Source organism: Culex quinquefasciatus, chromosome 1, assembly GCF_015732765.1.
Source record: "Culex quinquefasciatus strain JHB chromosome 1, VPISU_Cqui_1.0_pri_paternal, whole genome shotgun sequence".
Classification (NCBI taxonomy): Eukaryota; Metazoa; Arthropoda; class Insecta; order Diptera; family Culicidae; genus Culex; species Culex quinquefasciatus.
Window position 1 is genome coordinate 37,231,871 of NC_051861.1, and position 24,825 is coordinate 37,256,695.

General features: G+C 35.9%; 1 protein-coding gene across 2 annotated transcripts; it reads left to right on the plus strand.

Annotated features, from left to right (window-relative positions):
- The first annotated feature begins 212 nt into the window (after positions 1–212).
- Positions 213–21,464, plus strand: LOC6035082 (glutamine synthetase 2 cytoplasmic). 2 transcript variants are annotated; one of them, XM_001845265.2, is made up of 5 exons: positions 213–422; positions 13,736–13,917; positions 20,018–20,550; positions 20,622–20,865; positions 20,931–21,464. In XM_001845265.2, exons 2-5 carry the CDS (start codon positions 13,737–13,739, stop codon positions 21,077–21,079), a joined length of 1,107 nt encoding a protein of 368 aa, XP_001845317.2. In that variant the 5' UTR covers positions 213–422; position 13,736; the 3' UTR covers positions 21,080–21,464. The 2 variants fall into 2 exon arrangements, with proteins under 2 accessions (XP_001845317.2, XP_038122526.1); XM_038266598.1 differs by lacking the exon at positions 213–422 and adding an exon at positions 7,199–7,230.
- The last annotated feature ends 3,361 nt before the right edge of the window (positions 21,465–24,825 follow it).

Below are 24,825 nucleotides of genomic sequence, written 5' to 3' on the forward strand. Positions count from 1 at the left end.
CCATATATGGACTATTTCAGCTTATAATTGTTCATATTTTTCATGTTTAACCGATTTTAAAGCTAAACAAAAACTTTTTCGTAAATTATTGACGACTGCAAACATTGTTGACGACCTGCTCCCCATCGCCATCCCAATCAACCGGCGTACTAACATAATCGCCCTCACTAGCCGGTCAGTTCACGCCGAACGCTAGTATAAATGCAACGCGCGCCCGACCCTTTCGACCAGTCTGTCGGCAGTCGTTGAGCGGAGTCCACGTACGATTCAAATCGAGTCAACAAAGTACCACGCGTCGTCATCGGTCGTCGTTTTTCCCTTTTCAGTGTGATTCAGCTGGAAAACCGCGTAATTGTGCGCATTTAGCAAGTGTTTTTTTCTCTCTCTCTGGAAGCCAGTTTCGACGCCCAAATCTAAGCAAAGTGAGTTCAAAGTGTCTGAGGTTATTTGCTGTCCGCAATTGCTCATCAATTTAACTCTGTGTACAAGCAATAACTATTTTGGGGACAAACTAGTACACGAAAGTCGCCCGATTGTGATGAATGGAATTGGGTGGACGGTGTTTGCCAACAAGAGGGACAACAACAGTAAACAGAAACTGATTATCGGAAATAAACTGCATCAGCAAATAAAAAGGGACATTTTTGGGAGCATGCAGTGTGTGACTAATGATAATGATGATTGAAATAAGTGTGGACTACAAAGCAAGAACCCAAAAGAGATATTGATAATTCGGTAAAAGATGAACTGAAGACGAGAAGTGAAATATTTGGTATTATATTAGAAACTTTGTGTAGTTCAGTGATTAAATGCAAGATTGTTTACATATTCTTTAATATTTTGCAAAAGAGATGTAATCTTCAAATGTAGACATACAAACATCATCGAAGTATCGCAACAATAGATTTATCTAAGCCCGAGCTCACGCACACTAGCACCCCATTTGTTTTGCTGGCGGGTACAAAATTTAACCTCAATCTTTTTCGTGTACGTACACGCAATACATGCGCGCGTAGATAACTCTATGGATCAAATCAAATGATGTGCTAGTGTGCGTGACATCGGCCTTAGATAACTCTATTTAACCTCTAACCTACCTGCACGAAATCAATATTTTACGATTATCCTTGAACTGAAATCACTGAACTGACCAAAGTTGATAAAATACTAATGGCTAATAATTTGATTCAATTTAAATATTGCATTGTCGTTGAGACATTTCATTCAGAGTCAAAAATGAGTAGTGATCAGAAGCAACCATGTGCGTAACAGAGTTAAATTCGCAGTATGTCGCTGTTAAGATAGCAGTAAGGTGACAAAATGTAACTAAAAACTAAAGTAATGTAACTTTTCCTGTCATTCTCGAACGAGGAAACTTTTCTATGACCAAAGAAGTCATTTTGTGTCCGTGGTTTACCCAAACAAGGCTCCATACAATTGTAACAGCTGTCCATTCAAAAATTGTACGTAAATTTTCGAAATCCTTATCTTTTCAATGAATTTTCTGATCGGTTTGGTGTCTTTGGCAAAGTTGTAGGAATTGGAGTACTATACAGAAAAAAAGATTTTTTAAATTAAATTTATGTAAAAATTCGATTCCCCAAAATCTGTATGTTTAAATGATTGATTTTTTTATTTTCTTTAGAGGACAAAAAAAACTTCCGTAAACCGAGGTGACTTTAAAAGGTTTGAGATTTTTCCACAAAATGAAAAGTACAAATTGAATACGTACGAAATGGAATCACACTGACACTGTTAGAGAAGTGCTCTTAGTACTTCAAGAAGAAGTTTTCATCAAATTTTGAAAAGTTTAGAAAGTTAATTAACTATAATTAAGAAAATGTTGATGAATAGCCGACTAGTTCAAAATGTTGGTTGATACCCAACAATGCGACTGGTAGGGGTGGAGTTTTTATGTTAAAGCTTCTCATAGATCACAAAAAAGTCTTCGATTTTGAAAGCAATATTATCAAATTACTGATTAGCTTGAAAGAATTGTATCTATGGTAGTAAATGTTCCAATTAAGATTTCAATATATTTTTTTATTATATCTTTCAAATTTTATTTTCAATATGGGAAATAAATCAAAATATTTTTCTTCAAAAATTTCGGGGTTGCGGGGGAGGGGGACACAATTGACGGGCTGCCCATTTTTTTGTATTTTTTTTATTTGGCTCAAACTTTGTGGGGGCCTTCCTTATGACCAAATAAGCTATTTTGTGTCATTGGTTCACCCATACAAGTCTTCATACAATTTTGGCTGATGTCCATACAAAAATGGTACGTCAATATTCAAACAGCTGCAACTTTTGAGTGAATTTTCTGATCAATTTGGTGTCTTCGGCAAAGTTGTAGGTATAGTTGAGAAAAAAATAGTTACACGAAAAAAAATGCAGATTTTTGAATCAACTTTTTTTTCACAAAAACTCAATTTCCCAAAATACGTATTTTTTTATTTTCGAGATTTTTTTATATGTAAAGTACTTTTCGATTGCAAAATTCAATGTTACATTAAAAAATGACGTCAAATTTGTTTTTGCATGAAATTTTGTTTTTTTTTTCCAAAAATCACTATTTTTTCAAAAAATTATAACTCGGCGGCAGATTTTTTGACCATGTTTCTCTTTGACTCAAAAGTTGCGGGGTTTTGTCCCCTAAAACATATCAAAAAATCTCGAAAATCAAAAAATACGTATTATATGAAATTGGGGTTTTTTGTGAAAAAAAAGTTGATTAAAAAGTCTGCAATTTTTTTTCGTGTAACTATTTTTTTTTCTCAATAGTCCTCAACTATACCTACAACTTTGCCGAAGACACCAAATTGATAAAAAAAAATCACTCAAAAGTTACAGCTGTTTGAATATTTACGTTCCATTTTTGTATGGACAGCAGCCAAAATTGTATGGAGACTTGTATGGGTGAACCAATGACACAAAATAACTTATTTGGTCATAGGGAAGATCCCCATAAAGTTTGAGCCAAATAAAAAAAAAATACAAATAAAATCCATTTCCGTTTTTGGTAGATAATTGCTCATAATTCGAATTCCCGGACGGTTCGAAACACGGACACTTTATCTTGTTTTATCAATTATCTGGATATATGTTCGCATTTTGAATGTCAAAACTGTGTTATTTGATGAATTCTAACATCAACTTTCATTTAAAATTTGTTTTAAAGCTATAGTTAATGTCAAAACAATTGAATAAAATAAAAATATAACCGGGAAGGCAAACAAGAAATTTATTGCTTTGATTTCCTTAAGTTCTAGATTTTTTTTATATCAAATATCGACATCAAAACAATGTCAACAGCTTATTTGAAACCTAAAGAATGCCATTCACTAACATTTCAGTCCATATTTGTACGATTCATAAGCAAATCAAGTGTCCGGAATTTGAAGCAAAACTGTCCAAATTTCGAATCAGCTTTTATCAGTGTCCGGGATTAAAAGCACAAAAAGTAATTTTTATTAAAAAATTCTGATGAAAAATTGTTAGAAAAGACATATTTTGCATGCATTATCTTAAACTGACTATCCTTATGATATTTCTACATTTCCAACTTGTTACATGATTTTTTGTCAGCTATAACAATAATGATATGCTACTAAGTGTCCGGATTTCAGATCAAAACGTTATCAAGTTCACTCCGGAATTCAAAATACGAATTTTCAACGAATTTTTATTTTAACACTATTAAAGAAACTTGTTTACTACTAATATTGCATAGACTGTATATGGCCTCCCCAGTACATGTTTTAAAAATAACATTTTGAGACAAAGCTTAGGGACCATCTATAAACCACGTGGACACTTTTAGGGGGGGGGGGGGTGTTATGGCGATTGTCTACGATCCATACAAACATGTTTTTTTTTCGGATAGACAATTGTCCATGAAGGGGGGGGGGTTCTTGATCACGAATCCGAGGTCCATTTTTCGATATCTCGTGACGGTGGGGCGGTACGACCCCTTTAATTTTTCTGTTTTTTTACCAGGACACGTTTTTCAGCGATTTGTAGCTCGCAACCGTGAAGGGATAGAAATTTGGTGTTAAAGGGACTTTTGTGTAAAATTAGACGCCCGATTTGATGGCGTACTCAAAATTCCGAAAAAAAGCGTATTTTTCATCAAAAAAATTAAAAAAATAGTTTTAAAATCGCTGCCATTTCACGTTACTCAACTGTAAAAAATCGTGAGACATGTCATTTTATGGGAAATTTAATGTACTTTTCGAATTTGAAATAACCCAGAAGGGTCATTTTTTCATTTAGAACATTTTTTTTCATTTTAAGATTACGTGTTTTTTTTAACTTTGCAGGGTTACATTTTAGAGTGTAACAATGTTCTACAAAGTTGTAGAGCAGACAAAAACAAAAATTTTGATATTCATACATAAGGAGTTTGCATGTATTCTTCACGAGTTATCAGAATTTTACAAAAAAAGTTATTTGAAAAAGTTATGATTTTGACCATTTTTGACCAGTGTTTTGAATTTTTAACCCCAAAAACTCAATCGTGTGCTTTTGAAAGTTTTTCGGAATGTTCAGCTAATTTTGCATAAGAATGACCCCTTGGACGATTGTTGTGGCTTGTGCACTGCTTGTATTTGGGGATTTTTCGAAAATAAAAAAAAAACAAACCGGATACCGGAAAAATATTTTTTTTTTTTAAAAAAATCTGATTCTCGCAATGCACGAGTCACAACAACCGTCCAAGGGGTCATTCTTATGCAAAATTAGCTGAGCTTTCCGAAAAAAAACTTTCAAAAGCACACGATTGAGTTTTTGGGGTTAAAAATTCAACATAAATTTAATTAATTATAAAATGTTATTTTATTTCATTTTTTATATTTTATGACGATAACTGCAAAGTTGGAAAATAGTTTATTGGTGTGAAATATTAATCCTGTGGGAAGTTGTGTTATTAAACTTTTGCTAATTATAATCATTACACAGGACAACAAAAATATATGAGCTAAATGATAGCTGAAGTACTCTACGGATTTCATGATGAAAGTTGTAGACGATTTAAAACTAAAAAAAAAAACAGAACAGAACTTGCCACGTCACAAAATTTGTTGCCCTAATATTTTGATTGTTTTATTTGATTTCAGTAGGAGTTGATTCAGTTTACTGAAAAATATGATCATCATTTTCTAATTCGGAGGATTCCAGGAGATTTTAAATTTATTTCAATTAATTCAATTTTAAATCAACAGACTTTATTCAAACAGAATTAGCAGATTTCCGTAGCAATATCATCAAATTGCTTTGTGGGAACAACAATAGACCAAATTAATCCGTCTACAAATAAATAAATTAACATAAAATTCAAGCTTATCGAAGCAATCTTTTGTTAGTTGGTACAATGTCACCCCTTGGCTCAAAGTTACCCCATTTTATGTTATTTTTGTGCAATCTAGTTTTCCTTGGCTTAAAACCGTTGTAGGTATGTTGTTATGGAATAAAATTACATCAACAAATATCTGAACTTTGCATAACTTAAGACAAGTTAATTTCCGGCATCACCTTCCAGCAGTGTCAAGGTCAAGTTAGCTAGCCCCTCCCAAAATAGAAAGATACGAAGCATTTGAAAAAAAAACTTTCCACGCACGACTTCCACTACAAATTACCAGCAACTGTCTAATTACTTAATAGGCCTACAAAGGTGGGAAGTAAAAGATTGACTGATGGGTTCCATCAGTGTCAACTTTGGCGATTTCTTGGCTTACTAGATAATATGTAATTTGTAATTTAAAGAGTTGATTATTATTTAAGATTTGATCATAGTTGAATCGATTAGAGTTGACATTCAAAAAATGATCTTTTTTTTAGTTCGAGATTAATATTATTCTCTGACCCATTACTTAAATTCAATCTAAATTAAAAGTACAGGCCCAGCTGATTGATTGAGTGCCATTGAATATCGGGTATTTAAGCGTAATAAATAACACGCAAAAGCACGATACTATTCACACCCTCACACCAGATGCGGCTAGTGTGCAAGTTCATTACGATAACCTGGCTATAGAACATTTAAATATTCGTAAACTATAGTGTTGTGAATTGCACCAGCGTAAATGCGCACCATTTATCACGCGGGAGTCTTCGTTCACGATGGGAAAATGCAAATCATCAGCCACGATGCAATGAATTAAAAAACAAACACGGTTTTTCATGAATGCACTCGACGAATACTAATTGATAGTGCAGTATCGGAGAGCGATACTGGTGAATTGAACTATTAATATTGACACGATAAATAACACCGTTTGATTATCAGATTAGAACTTATTCAATATAATGAAATACATTCTCCTGATCATTGCAATCCAGAGTGAAATTATAGTAAATCGAATAGAAAATAATGTGAATAATAGAAATAATAGAATAAAATGTGGGTCTCGTGGCGCAGGGGTAGCGGCTTCGGCTGCCGATCCCGATGATGCTATGAGACGCGGGTTCGATTCCCGCCTTATCCACTGAGCTTCTATCGGATGGTGAAGTAAAACGTCGGTCCCGGTTTCTCCTGTCTCGTCAGAGGCGCTGGAGCAGAAATCCCACGTTAGAGGAAGGCCATGCCCCGGGGGGCGTAGTGCCAATAGTTTCGTTTCGTTTCGTTTTTCGAATAGAAAATAAATATAATTTAAATGCAATAAAAGCGTTAATCTATGTATAAACCAACTCAACTATACCCTAATTTTGCGGGCAAACATCGCAGGCAGATTTAATTAACAGAAGTTTAAATAATTTGCTAACATGTCAAAACCGCCTAAGACGTCTAGAGATAGGGTAAAAGGATTTGTTGTCAATTTTCATCAATAAATGAAAAAAAAATCGTTCAGACTGAGAAAAGAGAATAATTGAATATTTCAAAAATACCTTAATATAATTTGTAAAATGTAAACCCAAAATCAGCCCAGTTACCCCACTAAATCGGCTGCCACCGGACGGGATCGTGGTCGTTCTCGATAACTTCTAACCCGTGTGCAGAATACCGCAAAGGCCTTCCACCGTCCACACCGTCACAGATGCGGAACTTTTCGCACCTTCGCCCATGTGGCACCGGATAAAAGTGACTCTCGTGGCCACGGCCCGGCCATCCTCAGTCGGACGGTGGATGGTGAGCCTTAAGGAGCTGAACGCTGGTGGAAATTTAGCTATTTTTTTTTGTTTTGGTGAAGTGTAATAGCTTTAAAAGTTTGGCAAAATGGTGAACAAATTTCTGTGAGTTGCCTTTTCTAAATAAAAATGTGTTGATGAGTTAATGTTTGAAAAAGAAAATTTGGGGTTTTCTTTTCAAAACAAAAGTGCGGCAAGACTAGGAGGGACTTCAAATGTTTGGTGATTAAAAACGCAAAATGGACATTTTAAGTGTTGAAGGCAAAGCAAAGTGTTTTTAATATTTTGATTAAAAGAAAAACTAATAATTTTGAGCATCAATAATGCGTTTATCATTTCATTGATAAATGTCTCCAGTTGTTTTTACAAATGAAAAGATATTCCATGCAAAAAATGCTTTGAAAACCATTCGAATATCTGAATCAAGAGAAGGCATTTTCTTTCAATTTAGTGAAACTAACTCTGCGAAGTAGTTATAGATTATGTATAGAAAAAAAATCGGAAAAAACACGTTAAATAACATTTTATCCAACTTGTAAAATATTACGATTCAGCATGAATTTTAATCGGAAAAACCGTCAAAAAATCACACTGCATCGATTTTCAAGTTGAGCTTCGAATACTGGCGCATATAGTTTGTGGCTCGAGATATATTCGTTTTGTAGTTGCTTGCCTATCGAGGTTTTGTTCAGTATTGAAGATATCGTAGCTTTTCGGTTTCTTTTGCCCTGTCCATGCATGACTGTTCAATGTTTATGCAAAAACTTGTCACAAGACATTGAGCATTTATCCGGCTTAAATAAAATTGTTTCCCATTTGCTCTTAAATTAGACTTCATTTTTTCGTGATTTCGCAAGTTTATTGTACAGAGTACATTGGGTTCCAATAGGAGCTTTCTAAGCTATTCATCGTTAATATCGTTTTCAAAGTATTCTATCTATCTAAGATACTCTCGATTGAGTGACAAGACTAACATTTCGAAAGGGTTAAACATTCAATATTACGCCCTTTTCAAATGTTAGTCTTGATTTGAAAACTTTGAAAATATTTTTACATTGAAAATCGGACCATTAGTTGCTGAGATATCGACGTTAGAAAATGGTGGGTTGTTTGGGAAAGACTTAGAAAACATCAGTTTTCCTGTTTTTAACCTTTGCATGGCAATATCTCAGCAACTAAGGGTCGAATCAACAAAGTTCAAAAAAGCAAAATATAGAGAGTTTTCTTAGCTTTTCAAAAATATTTTTTTCAGAAGTGGCAAACATGTGCACTAATTTAAAAAAAATGAAAAACTGCGACTATTTTCAAAAAAGTCACCTAAAAATGGATTTAACTTGAAAACGGTGAACTTTATCTAAATTCAAAAAAAAACTTTAAAAAAATTTACGACCATATTTTTTTTCCTAGAAATTTCTGAAAAGCTGGAGAAAGAAGTAAGCCATGCGCACGGTCGGACGCGATTTTTCTGACGTTGTCATTTTTATTTTCAATATTTTACCTTGAATTAACCGAAAATTCAATGAATTTCGAAGAAAAACTTCCGGAAGTGGCTAGTTATAACGATTGCAATGGAAGTGTACGAAGGCAAAGTTGCTGGCAAGTGAAAACAACAGTCTTGGACGCCGAGAGTTTGCTTATCGGGGAATTGATCCTGAGCTCACGCGTCCCGTTTAATTCAAGAATCTCCAGCAGAAGGCGCTAACGATCCGGCTGTTTTTGGCATGTTTCCGGAAGTTCAGCAAAAACAGTTTTCTCAAGACTGAAGCTTGATGTTTTCGATGCGATAGAAATGAAGAATAATCTGGATATTTGGTACTTGGTGAGATCTTTCCATTTTTTATCATTTTTATTTATTTATTCTTTCATATTTGTATTTGTTGAATGATCTACGCACTACTTCATTCGTCGGTGAAGTTTCCCATGAATTCCTTTCCTTTTCCAAATCGGGGTATCTTGGAGGTCGTCTAAGTTCTTAGGCATCTCTATAGGGTATCCAATCATCAAACCCCTCCCCACCTCCCCAGTTGATCGTGAGTAGTCGACCAAAAGGACAAATCTGGAGTTTTTTTTTGAAAAGGTCCAATAAACCAAATTTTCAGTTTTTGCTTTTTGGGTGTTTTTTAATACCCCTGACTCAAGGCGGTTTTAAAAACACCCAAAAAGCAAAAACTGAAAAAATTGGTTTATTGGACCTTTTCAAAAAAAAACTCTAGAAATTAGTGGTGATGTGTCATTCGGCACATTCCTGACGTAAAACGGGGTGACTTTGATAGCCGGGGTGACTTTGATAGGTTTGCGATTTTTCCGCAAAATGAAGAGTACAATTAAAATACGTAAGGAATGGTTTAGAAACATACTGACCGTGGTAGAGAAGTGTTCAAAGTATCTCAAGAAGAACTTTTCATAAAATTTAAACAAGTTCAAATAGTTAGTTAACTATAGTTAAGAAAATGTTGATGATAATCATTATTTTAAACTTCTCAAAGTGTCATGATTTTCTCAATGAACATGATTTTTAACCGGAAAACGGAATGCATTTTCGGATTCTTTGGCACTAGCGTGCCCAGGGTGGGGCAACATGGGGCAATTGCCCCACCATCCTCGGAAATTTGTTCTAAAATTGGGCAGGGGGTGTCCATAAACGACGAAATTTTCAAAACTCTAATATTTTTGCCCCACCTTCCTTGAGAACCTGGGCACGCTAGTGTTCTTTGGACAATTTTCCACTAGGAGAAGGTTAAATAAATTTGTAAATAATAAATAATATGTGTTTTTGAAACACCATTTAAAAAAAAAATCACCAAATTTATAAGCAATTTCAGTTAAATAAATTTCATCTAAAATGTGAAAACTTGTGATTCGTGCTCCAAATTCTGTAAAAAATGCAAACTAAATCGATAATTTTATAAACAAAACCAGTTTTTACAAATTTTAGGCGAAATTTCGACTTTTTAACAATTTTACCTTAAATTTATATGTATTTTGCTTAAAAGCTTATACACTTAGTTAACTAAATATAAACATTATTTTTTTTCTTCTTAAAAACTATATCAGCTACTTTGGTGAAGGTACAAATAAAGTTTGAACATCTTAAATATGATTTTAACAAGAAAAACTATGACTATCAAAGCCACCCCGGAATTAAAACTAAGAATTTTAAACGTTACTATTTTTTTAAACATTATTGAAAAAACTTTTATTCCGAAATAGTGCATGGACTTTGTGTAGTCTACCCCAGTACATGTTTTAAAAATAACAATCTTGAGAAAAACCTTATCCTATCAAAGTCACCCCGGTTTACGGTATTTATTTTCCTTATCGGTGCCAACCTAGCTATAGAGGAGAAAAGCAACTCGCGACAAAATTTTGAGGCTAGGAATTTTGACAGGTATGAATTTCATAAAGTATTCGCCTCCTTTTCTCTCCCACAGAAAACCTGGGAACGAGGTAGCTGTCAAACTAGGCCAAAATGTTAAAGTCACTCACAAAATGAACTTTGAGTCATTTGAGTTCATTTCTGACGTCACGATTTTCTCCTCTATTGCGAGCTTTATGCTCGGCTAGAGTACGGTCAACCAAGCTAAGCTAAGCTAAGCTAACCTGGAAATTTCTGAAAAGTTGTCATTTTATGTCCCCTAGAACATAAAATGAAAAAAATTAAAAATAGTGTTTTTTTTTGCAAATCAAGTTTTAGTGACAAAAAGTTAAATAAAAATCACCCATTTTTTACCGTGTATCATTTTTTTTCTGTGTAGTCCTTATCCATACCTGCATCTTTGCCGAAGACACCAAATCGATCAAAAAATTCCTTCAAAAGATACAGATTTTTGAATTTTCATACATCATCTTCGTATGGACAGCTGCCTGGTACCACTGCGTGATTTTGACATTTCGGGCGTTCATCATTCGAACGCCATTTTCGCTTAAAAATCTGGATAGTTTCACGACGGAATTGCAAAAAACATGTTTTTAACCCTCTACTGCCCAATTTTTTTTAATTTTTCCCGTGTTCAGGAGGTCACTTTGAGCAACTTATGTTCTATGAAAAACTATACTTCTCTTGTTTTATGTTTTTCTTGTTTCTTTTTTAGTATTATATTTTTTTAGTTTAGTTAATGTTTGTTTTTGGTAGTATTTGGGCTATGCTACCTCCTATCATTTAATTTTGCCTGTCTATTTATTTTCATGTTTTTACAGTCACTTTTTTGAAATTTTTGCATGTTTTCACATTTTTTGCTATAAAATGGCACCATTATCATTTCAATTGTAAAGGCATAGCATTGTCTGGGACACTACCAAAATTACTGCATACTTCTTTTTACTTCAAATATAAAGATTGTAAGTAAAACACAAGGTTTATGGATCGTCCCTAACGTGATCGCAGCACCAAAGAGGCCCTAATAAAAATAAGTGATGAGTAAAAAAACAGACTGCCTACAGGGACCATCCATAAACCACGTGGACACTTTAGGGGGGGGGGGGGTATGGCGATTGTCCACGATCCATAGAAAAAAGTTTTTTTTTGTATGGACAATTGTCCACGAAGGGGGTAAGAGATTCCCAAAAAAGTGTCCACGTGGTTTATGGATGGTCCCTACAGACTTTTTGTCGAGATTGTACATACACCGCCGTGGAGAAACAGATTGAGCTTATTTCGAAAGAGGCCAATAGAGCTTTATGACGTTTCGCGTACACACACTAGCGCACCATTTGATTTTGCTGGCCGGACAAAATTTAACCTCACTTTTTTTCGTGTATGTATACGCAATACATGCGCACGTAAATAACTCTATAAGGCATTCTAGGCCCAGTGAAAAAAATATAATTTAACTCAAAAATGATGAACTTCTCGTCACAGTGTCCTGATGCAAACAATGATCGAGCTCGAGCTGTCACAGCCCTGCGAAGTATGTTGGCTGACATATCGGGCGGTCAGTCAAAAAAAACCAGCTAGAAGTCGCCTGACAAAAAACTTTTGCTAGAAAGAGATAGGAAACCTGATGCAAACAATCGTCCAGCTGTAATGTAAACATACTTTGAATGTATTGGTAAATTTCTGACTAGAAAGCCTTATACGGTCAAAATCGGCACAGTAAGTGACGAGATATTCCAGTGACATTTTTTCGGTACACATGTCGACATACAGCCAAACTCACAGACATTTACTCAGCAGGTGATTATGTGTCGATATGTAGGGGAGAGTGGGGAGACTTGATCCCCGGGGAGACTTGATCCCAAGCCTGTATCTCGTCAGCATGTGGGTAAAACAATTAGCTTTGTTCTAGAAAGATGTGCGAAATTGACTAAAACTTATTGTAGAAAACAAAGAAAAAAATTAAAAAATGTTTAGATTGAGTTACACACATTTTTCTAAGAAGTGCTGCAAAAAACTTCCAAGCGATCTTTTTTCTTTATTTTGATAAGTATAGAAAACACTCAAAAATTATTCAAAAATATATTTTTTATACATGAATTGTTTGATAAACTTATCAACTCCAAAACCCTTACGCATTTGATGTTAAATTTATCGTCATACTATTTTTACAATCAATTGTTTAAAAAAGTGCGTTTAGGGAGACTTGATCCCTGCATTTTTACAGTCACTGGAATCAGCCTCAAGATTAAATAATTGGGCTTGGGTTTCGAACATAGTTTCCTTTAGTATAGTTGTACATAACTTACTGCAGTTTGAAACGTTTTTCAAAAGTTTTGCAAACAAAAAATATACCAGCTTTTGTAAACATGCTCAATTTTGGTCTAAAAAAGAAAATTTTAAGTTTTTAAATATTTTACATGCTAAACTTGTTATATTTTGAACACAAACGTACAGGTTTAATTTAAAATTGTGTGACTTATAGAAAATAAAAAGTTTGAATGAATAAGAAACATTTTGCTTAAGATTTCTTCAAAATGTTGAAAGGGGGATCAAATTACCCCCAACATTTTGAAAATGCCGGTTCAAAATATTTTTTTAAAACGTTTGGCATGATTCGAAGAGTTTATCTGATGAAGTACCATTATCAGCCAAACATAGTTGAATGTTTAAGCTTTCAATTCATGCAAAAAGATCATAGTTTTGTGAGAAATTGACAGAGTTATGTGTGATACAAAAAAAGGGGATCAAGTCTCCCCACTCTCCCCTATAAATGACGGAATGTCTAGGAGGTCTAATCAAAGAGTTCGTTTTTCGAGTGATTTTATAGCCTTCCCTCAGTAAGGTGAGGAAGGCAAAACATAACCAAAGTTGACCTCTGAAAAAAAATGCATTTTTTAAAACATTAGTAAAATCACATAAAACAAAAAAAATGAAAATAAATTGATTTTTGGCGATTTTTAAATCGAAGACTGTCTAACGGCGGAGTTGGGTTGTAGAGGGTTAAATAATGCTCGACAAGATTCTAGATTTTGCATCACAATCTGGCGTGGTTTCCCGTCAGCCGAGAACAACAATACGCTAATTAGTAATTGAACCCATTTACATGTCATCCTACACCCTCACCCCCACGTTATATAAACGACTGTGCTATACTAATACGTATAGTTCACAATTGTTGCAAATATAACATAACAAATCGTTATAATTTTTTTTTTTCTTCTCCCAACTTTACAGAATGTCGAAAACGCTGGAGGAATCCCCGAACGCGCACATCAACAAAACGCTCATCGAGAAGTACATGAGCCTGCCGATGCCCGAGGGCAAGATCCAGGCGACGTACATCTGGATCGACGGCACCGGCGAGAACGTCCGCTGCAAGGACCGCACGCTGGACTTTATCCCGGACAAACCCAGTGGTGAGTGCTTAGAGTGACCCTCCAAGTTACGAGTTCTGCGAACTGCAGGCAGAGCAACTTTTTTTTTAAAGGCGTTCTCCATAAAACTGTTAATCTACCTTGAAATCATCAACGTAGACAACACCACATCAAGTCTAGTAATTAAACGTCTCTCAAGTTCAAAGTCAAATGCGGTTTCCGACGTTTTTTTATGGCGAAACGGGGAGATTCGCACAACTTGCAGCATCTAACACGTTCGTACGCCACGCGGATATAGCCGTAAACGGCAGGTTCGTACACTAACAGGTTGTTGGGTTTTGGTGAACAAAATTCATGAACATCTGAAAGTAGCCGTCAGTGTTTGAACCAACAAACGCAGCATGTGGCATGCGATCTTCACGTCAATCCGCGAAGATGCACGTGAACAGTCGATGCAATTACCACTTAACGCCCTCACTCGCTGAACTCTGAGTCAGTATCGCGTTCGCATATGGTGGGGACTTTTGAAGATTTGATTAGCAACAACAACACTTGAAGCCAAGGGATAGCAGTAAATATTGACCGTCTGCGGCGAACGACCGGCAAACTGAACCGCTTGAATGGGCGACGGAAATGTGCAATTTAGCGCGGACAAATATCTGGTTACCTCCGGTGTACACAACACACACACACACAGAACCAATCAAACAGTGCAACTATTCTGTAAACAAAGGGTACATTTCCCAGAATGAATCCCCGTGAAGACGTCGATCAAACATGACCACTGTACATCTCTTCACGGAAGCGTATTTCCTAGTGAAAAATTAATAGACTTTTCTCCAATTACGACGGGCCCACGCGCGTACTGACCTCAAAGTGTCCATGTCAACACCACCAAGGTCTATAAATAACCTCCAAACGGGCTGCGAGCGGTTCGGTGAAGGTCGGCTGTAATTTTCCTACTGCGAATTAGCAAACTAGTTCTAGACCTGGCGACGACTACAGAGCATGCGACGCGCTCGATGCGATGATGCATTGCAACGCGCTGTATCCATATCTCAGGCGCCGTAAGATCTTGATTTGGCTAAGTAAATTAACGAGAACAACAATAGAGTACAATGTCATGATAACTATATACAAGAAACAACAATAAAACAATTAGTTAGGAAAGGCATTTTTGCAGTTTAGAATGACCTTGGAACAAAAACATACTAACAAAACACGATTACAAACCCGAGACAAGACTTGTCTGAAAATGTTGGTCCCGGCCTAACCAAGAAACCTTGAACCTAGTTAAAAAATACTTGGTAAATTTTAGGGTCCCTCAGAGAAAATATTTGCAATCTATCTTATTACAGTCCAGACTCGATTATCTGAAGCCCTCGGAAAAAAAACTCATTGCACACTTTCATTTCTGGAGTTTTTTTTCTGAATAAATCCAATAAACCAAATTCCCAGTTTTTGCTTTTTGGGTGTTTTTGTAACCGTCTTGAATCAGGGGTACCTACTCAAAAAGCAAAAACTGAAAATCTGGTTTCTTGGACTATTTAAAAAAAGCTCCAGATTTTGTTTTTTTTTTTAAATAGGCAAACAACTATTCAAATTTGACTAAAATTGTGTCGCAGAACTCAAATTAATAACAAAAAAAAAAAAAAAAAAAAACAAAAACGCGAAAAAAATATTTTTTTTTTGTGAATTTATTATTGAGGTCCCATACAAACCTTCGGATCATCAAAACTTTGGATGATCGAAACTTTGGATAACCGAGTCTGGACTGGACGGTATTTGAAAGATTTTGATTTTTGCATTTCTTACAAAAGAAAGGTTTAAGGTTTGTTTTTGGAAAAACGCTTTTCTCAGAAATCTCAAAAACCGTGCGCGGCGGGGAATTGTCCCAGAAAAATTCGATTGAGTTTTGGCCCGAAACCCGGAACTCAAAGCCTGATTGTTGTGAGCTCTTTTTCTGAAATACTTGTGCGATGTCTGTATCCGCTCTTAAAAATTTGTGTCTTCCAGGAACAGGGTGACCACTCAAATCCCATTTTCAAATTCCCGACTTTTTCCCGACTTTTTCCAGACTTTTCCAGAATGCTCAAATAATACGCATTTCTTATCTAAAGAATGATTTCAAACAAAAAACTTTCTATAAGAAAAGTCAATATTAACCACCGAAAAAAAATTAAATGTATTTAAAAATAATCCAAATATAGGCATTTTTTGAAAATACAGAAACTAAACAACAATTGAAAAAAACTTCACAAACTTCAGTATTATGATTCCGAGTAGAAACACAAACAATTAGTCTTTGAAAAAATTATCGAAAGTTCAACAATATTTATAACATTCATGTTATTTTTTTAATTGGCAAAAGTATAGTTTTTGATACTTCGTTTCAACTGGAAATGACAAAAAGTTAAAGATAACTGAACTTAAAATTTCGTTCCTATTTTTTTTAAACTTCATCGTCATTTTAAATCAAAGAATGATTAAAACACAATTGCAGAAATTATTCATTCAAAGGATTTAGAAAAATGTCAAGAAATTCATAAAAAAAATTGCCTGGTTCCCTTTTTAATTTTGTAATTTTTGATATTGTTTTTTTAAATCAATGTTAATTTATCTAGTGGTCAGTATTTAACTGTTATTTTTTCCAATGAACATTTAGTTAGATATGATTTTATGTTTTACCACTTATTTTAAGCAAAATGTTTGAAGAGACAATTTTTTTAAACAGTTTTGCAATAACTCTAAATTTCTTGGATTATTTTTTTGCAATTTCAAAATTTTCTTTATGTTTTCAAAACGTAAAAAAGTTTTTAAATTTTGGATTTTATTCGATATTTAAGTTTTCCGAAAACTGTAAATCAAGCTTTATGTATAGTAGTAATTTAACCATACTCACAAAAAAAGTTTAACGGCAACATTAAAAAAACACATTTTAATTACTTAAAGAATTTAGTTAAACAATTAAAAATATTTGTCAAAAAACCATTGCCAAACTCAAGTTGGAATCTGTTTTCAAATATTCAATCTATGTGACAAAATGAAATAGAATCATAACTCTAAGCTGGCCATTAGGCTCTATTTTTATATTAGTTTTTCATTAACTTTACCTCTTGTATGATAAAAAAAATTATAGAGATCATATGATTCATGAAAAATATTATGAAGATCTGTGTCAAAGACTCCAATATTAATTAAGATTTTGAATGTCTTAAACAGCTTTTCCATACTCAAATATATTGAAATAGTGAAAAGAAGCTTAAATTTAAAGTAAGTTATTAAAGCAGAATTGAGTGAATTCAATTTGAGAATTGTACAAAATATTTCAATCAAGCTTGCTTATAATTCCCGACTTTTCCCGACTTTTTGACAAAAGATCATAAATTCCCGACTTTTTCCCGATTTTTGGCGGATTTTGGCGAATTCCCGACTTTTTCCCGATTTCCCGACTTGGTCTTCCATCATTGGAAAACCACTCGTAAAACCCACAATTTTTATGTTTCAGATTTGTAGCCGTGGGGTCGGAGACGAACATTTTATTTTTCGATTCACAATTTTCGACCAGTAAATGTGGTCAAAGCCATTTTTAGTTTCAAACAAAAAGCCATACGAAAACATGCGCCATAAACTGCATAAACTGCGCCATAAACATAAACTGGGCCCAAAATTTGAAGCATTTCCAAAATGTATTTCCAGAGATTTGGCATTAGTTTTTTCGTCTTATTTTTACCCTATTTTTCCCATTAAATTTTTGGTTTTATACAGAATCAAATACTGAACATCAAATTCGAAGTCCTGTCTCGTTCTCGCTCGAAAGATCGACAAGTCGCCAAGTCGAAGCTTAAACGCCAGCCCATTTACGCTTGCGCTTCGCTTCTCATAATAGATTGACAAAGAGCAATATCGATACATATTTTGTTAAGTTAATCATAGACTAACATTAAAGACTGCGTACCCTTTATTTTTTTCTAATGCAATCAATGCAATAAGTTTTTCTTAATTAAATATAATTATCTTTCGACCCATAATGTACCTCTGAAAAAAAAATGCATTCGAGGTTTAGTCTAAAAAGATTCTAAGCTTTAGGTCAAATTCTCACTGGGTGGTATCATTATGTTTCTGAAAAATTAACTGCACTTGCACCAATATATTTTTCGGAGTTTTATCATTATGTAAGAAAGGCTCTATTTCACCTCTGGTGATATTAAATCGGGTTTATTAAATAAATTTATTGATTGAAAAATATGTTTCTTGGGACATTTTGTACTATGAACACAAAGCGACGAGTTGTTCCTTTTAATTCCGCTGCACTTCGGAAGAAACCGGTTAAGAAAATTTCAAATGAGGTAGCTAGTGCGTCCATCCCGCGGGAATTCCCGGGACAAAATTCCCGGGATTTTTCCAAAACCGGGAATTCCCGAATCCCGGGATTTTTTTATAATTTGTCCCGGGAATTCCCGAAATAAAGAAAAAAACAAATTTTGGTCTGGAAATTAAGATTTGGAAATGGATGAACAGTTGAATACCTCATAATCGATAGTAATTTTAAAGCATTATCATTTGTATTCGGCATACACCCGAATAAATTTGATGTATTAGGGAAAACAGTTAAAATTTTAGTGTACCGATCTGCAAAAGCCTAGCCCTTGAAAAATCTGATTTTATATATTTTTAAAGATTGAGATATCTACGTATATTTATAATTTTAAATTTGGAAAAAAAATCAAACCAAATTATTTTTCATCAAACACTGGTACTTGGGGCAAATAAGGACAGGAAAAGAATTAAGGTAACTATTTAGCCATTTTTTGCATGATGTTTTGAATGACTTTGGTTAAAACAGGAACAGAACAAAACAATTTCACAGAACATTATTGGGAATTCCCAGGATTCCAAAAATATTTTTCCCGTTTCCCGGGAAATTCAAAACCCGGGAAATTTGGTCGCCCTAGGGGTAGCAAAGGCGGTAGCGAAAGCAAGCCAGAAAGGGTGAAGAAAAGCCCAAAAAAAAAGTCCCCCTCTCTTTTTTTCTGCCGTTCGTAAAGCTGTTTCTTGACCCCCTTTCTTTTGAACAGTATACCGGCCCTTAAAAAGTGACGGTTTGTGATTACGACGTATTGAATCGTTTTGACCATGTTCATAAAAATATACAAGTATGAGCAAACTTTTTATAATATTCTATATTAATATTATAAAAAAAAACATTTAGTGAAAAGAATATAAATTTAGACAAATATTCTAGCCAAACGGTTGTTATTCTGCTACATTGTTAAAATTTTCTTAACTTAATTTTTGCAATGAGCAAAAAAAGTGTCAGCTTTATTTGTTTAAGTCATTTGTAAAGATTTCTGCAAAATGTGTGATTCCCTTCAATTAAAAAAATAGATGAAAGTTAACTTAAAAAGTATTTGGAAAAATCCGCAATAGTAGGTGACACATATGAGCTATCTATAATCACTTTACTTAGAAAATTGCACTTAGCTTAAGAATTTGAATCAATGGAAATGTAATCAAATTATAAACTTGACGTAGGGTTTGGAAAATATCAAATTCTACGGTAAGTTGACGTTACCATATCAAAGGTAAACAAACAACTGCATAGCAACGTTTATCAACCAAGCAAGTTTTCTAATGGTACGTTCGTTTGAACAGCCAGTGCGGCACTGAGTGCCGCACTCGTCGGTGTCAGTTTTGGTTCAATCGAACGTCATCTGTCAGTGTGCTTGACACTGGCATGAAACTGAAAAAATATCGAGTGCGTCACTAGAGTTTCAGTTCCAAGATGGCGGCGAAACTCGTGCGGAACTAGCGCGAGTTTCTTCAAAGAAACACTTTGACAGCTCTGAGTGCGGCACTCAGTGTGGAACTAGCCATCAAACGAACGTACCATAAGTTGATTGTAGATGACGGCCGTAAGTTACGTACTTTCCAAAGTTACTTATCTATTTTACTTTAAAGTTAGTTGTTCTAAGTAAAGTGACATCTTCATTGATTCGAATATTATGCAAAATGACTTCTTCTGGCATAGAGACAAAGTTTCATCCAAATAAAAAAAACAATGAAAAGTTGAAATGCAAAATTGTAGAGAACCACTCATACCTAATACTCAATCTTACTCTTTCCCATCTGGAACTTACAGACCTTCCCATCTGGAACTACGATGGCAGCTCGTGCTACCAGGCCGAAGGCCACAACTCGGACGTGTACCTGCACCCGGTGGCCATCTATCGGGACCCGTTCCGTCGGGGTAACAACATCCTGGTGATGTGCGAGACGTACCGCTTCGACGGCCGCCCTACCGAATCCAACAAGCGACGCACGTGCCGCGAGGTTTGTGACCAGGTCGCCGGCGAAAAGCCCTGGTTCGGCATCGAGCAGGAGTACACCCTGCTGGACATTGACGGTCGTCCGCTTGGCTGGCCCAAGAACGGGTTCCCGGGACCTCAGGGACCGTACTACTGCGGCGTCGGAGCGGACAAAGTGTACGCTCGGGACATCGTTGACGCTCACTACCGGGCCTGTCTGTACGCGGGGGTTAAGATCTGCGGAACTAATGCGGAGGTGATGCCAGCCCAGTGGGAGTACCAGGTGGGACCGTGCGAGGGCATCTCGATGGGCGATGACCTGTGGATGTCGCGGTTCTTGCTGCACCGTATCGCCGAGGAGTTTGGAGTAAGTTGGGGCTTGCGGCGTATTTCTTTTAAAGCGGGTATCGCTAAGTTATTTGGTTTCGTTGCTTGCAGATCGTGGCCACCCTGGACCCGAAGCCGATGCCCGGTGACTGGAACGGTGCCGGTGCGCACACCAACGTATCCACGCAGGCAATGCGCGAGGAGGGCGGTCTGGCCGAGATCGAGAAGGCCATCGCCAAGCTGTCAACGTGCCACGAGCGCCACATCCGGGCGTACGACCCGCGCGGAGGAAAGGACAACGAGCGACGTCTGACCGGAAAGCACGAGACCAGCTCGATCCACGATTTTAATGCCGGTTAGTAGTGCGACTAACGAACCTTGAACCACGTACTGATTCAACCTTTGAACTCTCTTTCCTAGGAGTTGCCAATCGTGGAGCTTCCGTGCGAATTCCGCGAGGCGTCGCCGACGAGGGCAAGGGCTACTTCGAGGACCGTCGGCCCAGCTCCAACTGTGATCCGTACGTCGTGTGCGAGGCCATCCTCCGAACGATCTGCCTGGACGAGTAAGCCAACAGCATCAACTCACACTCACAATGAAAGACACGAGTATAGAACAAAAGAAAAAGCTTCGGTGCATTCGCTTTGTTTAACAAAGATTACCTTTTAACTTCCATTTTCTGTTTCATGTGTACCGTTTTGTATTTTTGTTCGATTGTGCAACTTGTTTCCCGGAGAACTGTTATGTATTACATTAATATGCTTTACCCCTAATAACTCTACCCAAACTGAACCGATATTGTTCTTTTAACTAGTGACCAGACCCAAATGTTTATTCTGTAGTGGTAGAGAGTCTTTTGTTTAACTTGTTGAAGCAACAAAATGCACACCGTTTAGTATTAAGTGACCAAAAACCATATCGACACGAATAAAAACAATCTTGTTGTAAAAATAACTATCACAGTATGTTTATTTTAATTAGATCAAAAGAAAACATCCCACAAAACGCATCATCCTCGACTAGGTGAGAGCGTTTGAAAACAAGAGTGCACTAATCGAAAACTAGTAAACAGAACCAAAAATAGACACAATCATTTTGGTCTAATTTAAACACTCGTTCGATCCCGCAATCATCGAATCGACGGCGAACTTGGGTAAATGTGTTTATTGGGAAGGTAAACAAGGGTTTGTGTTTGGGTCGGTTGATACGGCATCGGTGTTTGTCCTGTGAATTGCGTGATAATTGCGGTCACGTTTTTGTGGTTTGAAGCTCAAACGAAGGAAGTAGAAATTAAGGTCGATTTCTCTTATGCTGAGTCGCTTTAGAGAAATTTTATTGGCCGTTGCTAATATTTTTCTAAGGGTCCGTGACCTCTGACACAAGTTTAAAATACAAGCCATGGTTTTTGTTACGACGTGCCCCGCGGAGTTGATCGTGGCCACCAGCCACGAATAAAACACGACGTAAACAAATTAAAACTATTTATTTACACAGGTCGGGAGAAGACCGTAGTAACATTTCAATAGGGCGAATCTGCATTTGTAAACAAGCAGTCTATCCCTTTCGCTCAAGTGACAGTTCACGTCAAGTAAGAGGGGGATAGACTGCTTGTTTACAAACGCAGATTCGCCCTATTTAACTGTTACTACGGAAGACATTCTCCACGACCACACAGAACAAGATCTGGACGAACAAGCACGAATCACAATATGAATGACGATAACAATAGATTAAAAACAGTTGAGACTGTTGTTGACATCTCCGGATGACAACTGAGTTGTCACCGGAGAGCCCAGTGTAAATCGAGGTTTTTAAGCGAAGATGGCGTTCGAATGGTGAACGCCCGAAATGTCAAAATCACGCAGTGGTACCAACATTACGGAGCATGGCATGACAGCCACATTTTTTTTCTAATGTTGGTGCTACTGCGCGATTTTGACAATTCGGGCGTTCACCATTCAAACGCCATCTTCGCTTAAAAACCTGGATACTCTGGCTGGCATGGCAGTGTTGCAAGAGTACTGTTCCAGTTATCCCAACAGTTTTAACACTTGATTAAAAAATGGTTTTAAGATCCTTTGACCGTAGCGGCGTAGCCACGTACAGGGTGGTTACAACTTTCCCAAAATCAAATCCGCGAAAACAGGGCCGCGCTTTTTCAAATCCGCGAAATCCGCGCCATACATTTTTTCACGAAATTTCAAAACAATTCAGTGTGTTTAAATACTAATTAAGTATAAGATGCAAAATCACTTTCATCAAACAAGTTAGCAAACGCATTTCTTTATTGTTCACTCTGTAAGAACTATTTTAAAAATTAGAAAATTATCTTTTACTTAGAGAAATTGAAATTTGTGAAATAGATTTGGGGTTTACATATCAAATATCAAGAAGTAAACATTCGATATATAAAATAAATATTTGGATAGGTAAAACAAATATTTTTTAATTCTTATTTATTTTATTTTAAATTTATATTCCATCTTTCATTTAATTTGATAGGTTGCCAGAAATGATTAATTTTGCAGCAAAATGTGAAACGTGCTGTTGATATTTTTATATTCTTTTTTTAACAAATAAGCTTAACCAGCTCCACATGAAAAAATCATATCGCGAGTCATTTTTGCGCAAATGAAAGCAAATCATGTAAAAGCTTAAACATCCGAACCTAACGAAAACAAAAAAATGCCTATCATAAATAAGTTAATAGGGGAAATAATCCCCTTCTAATCAAACACCTATCTTCGTCATATGGAGAGATTAAGCTCCAAAAATACTTTTCAGGCTATAAACTTAACAGCAACAGCACCGCCTCGAGTAAGCACGCAAATTTATGCCACTTACTGACCAAAAAGATCAAATTTAATGCACTTTTGATCATAATTTCTATTTTGCGAGACCATTTCTCATCATTTTGGTGGCACACACATCCACACGCAAGACCACAGGTTAACTACTTAACGAAAGTCGCCATCAATATCATTTAACTTGCGCTAACGATTACAAAGCGCTTAAGATATAAAATTGCTTCCAACTACCGGCAACATGTTCTTTTGACCATTACTTAGTCACTCACTTGAAAAATAATCCCGAAAAATGTAAATAATTAGCAAGCACCAACAAAAAACAAACGCGCTAAGTCTTTTGACGTTTCAATTTTGAATACCGATCCTAATCGAAGGCTGAAGAAAACCGAGCGAGGAGCGAAGGCAAATAAAGAACAAAGGGTGGCCACCAACATGCTGGTGCAGCGCCTGTTGGAGTGAGCAAGTGTTGCCAGGAAACTTTCGCTATAAATGCTACTTTTTGTTAGTGTTCGCTTAAAATTTCATCAATTTTGGCAGCCCTAAGCAGACCCAAAAGAGCGCTGGAAGAAAAAAAAAGAACTAAGCTGAAATAGAAAAATGGGCGTGGCCCAATGCACTCGACTGATTAGAATGCATTTTTGAAATATTTTTTTAAAATGCTTGTAAAAGGAATAGCATAACCTTTAATAAAAGTGAAAATATACAGAAATGTTCACAAAAAGTTGCTCTACTCGTTGGTGTACTTGGTTTTAGTGAATTTCAAGGAACAATCCAGATTATCCAGCATCATTCAAACACGACCGCTTATTAGGCTTAAAATGGGCATATTTCCCCTACCACTTAACAGCGATGGCATTGTTAAGATTTCGAATACAAATATTTTTGAACTGGTTAGGTTTGTCTAAACATTTAAATTTGAAAAAAAAACATGTACTGGGTTGGTCAGTAATGCTTTTTCCAAAAAGTTTATTTGCCATAGTATTTTATGATTTACAGTCCAGACTCGATTATCCGAAGGTTTGTATGGGATTTCAGATTTTTCAATATTGAATCACCCCCATTTTGGCCGCCATGTCTTATGTCTTAAGGTGAAGCCGTTGATCATTTTCAAAGATAACTGATCATCACTCTAAAAAACTTTGTAATGAATTCAATTTAACAAATTTCTGCACCAAAATGAATCAGCATGTGCCGGTTGTTGCCTTCTTGAAGGAAGAACTTATATAACTTTGTTGTACAGTCATTGACGTCCTAGTTGGTAATCATTGATTAATGACGATTTCCATAACTTCGCAAGGAATGGGATAATCGTTACCAAAATGTATCAGCATGTGTAGGGCACTATTCTAAACAACTTGTAGAAGGAATTTTGTAAAAATATTGAAAGGGACGCAAAATTTATATCTTAGAACGAAAAATCATGGCAATGATGAAAGTCTTCACGTTAAATGAAAATAAAACTTTCAAGATCGCGTCAGAAGGTCTTATTAGAATTAGAGATAATTTGT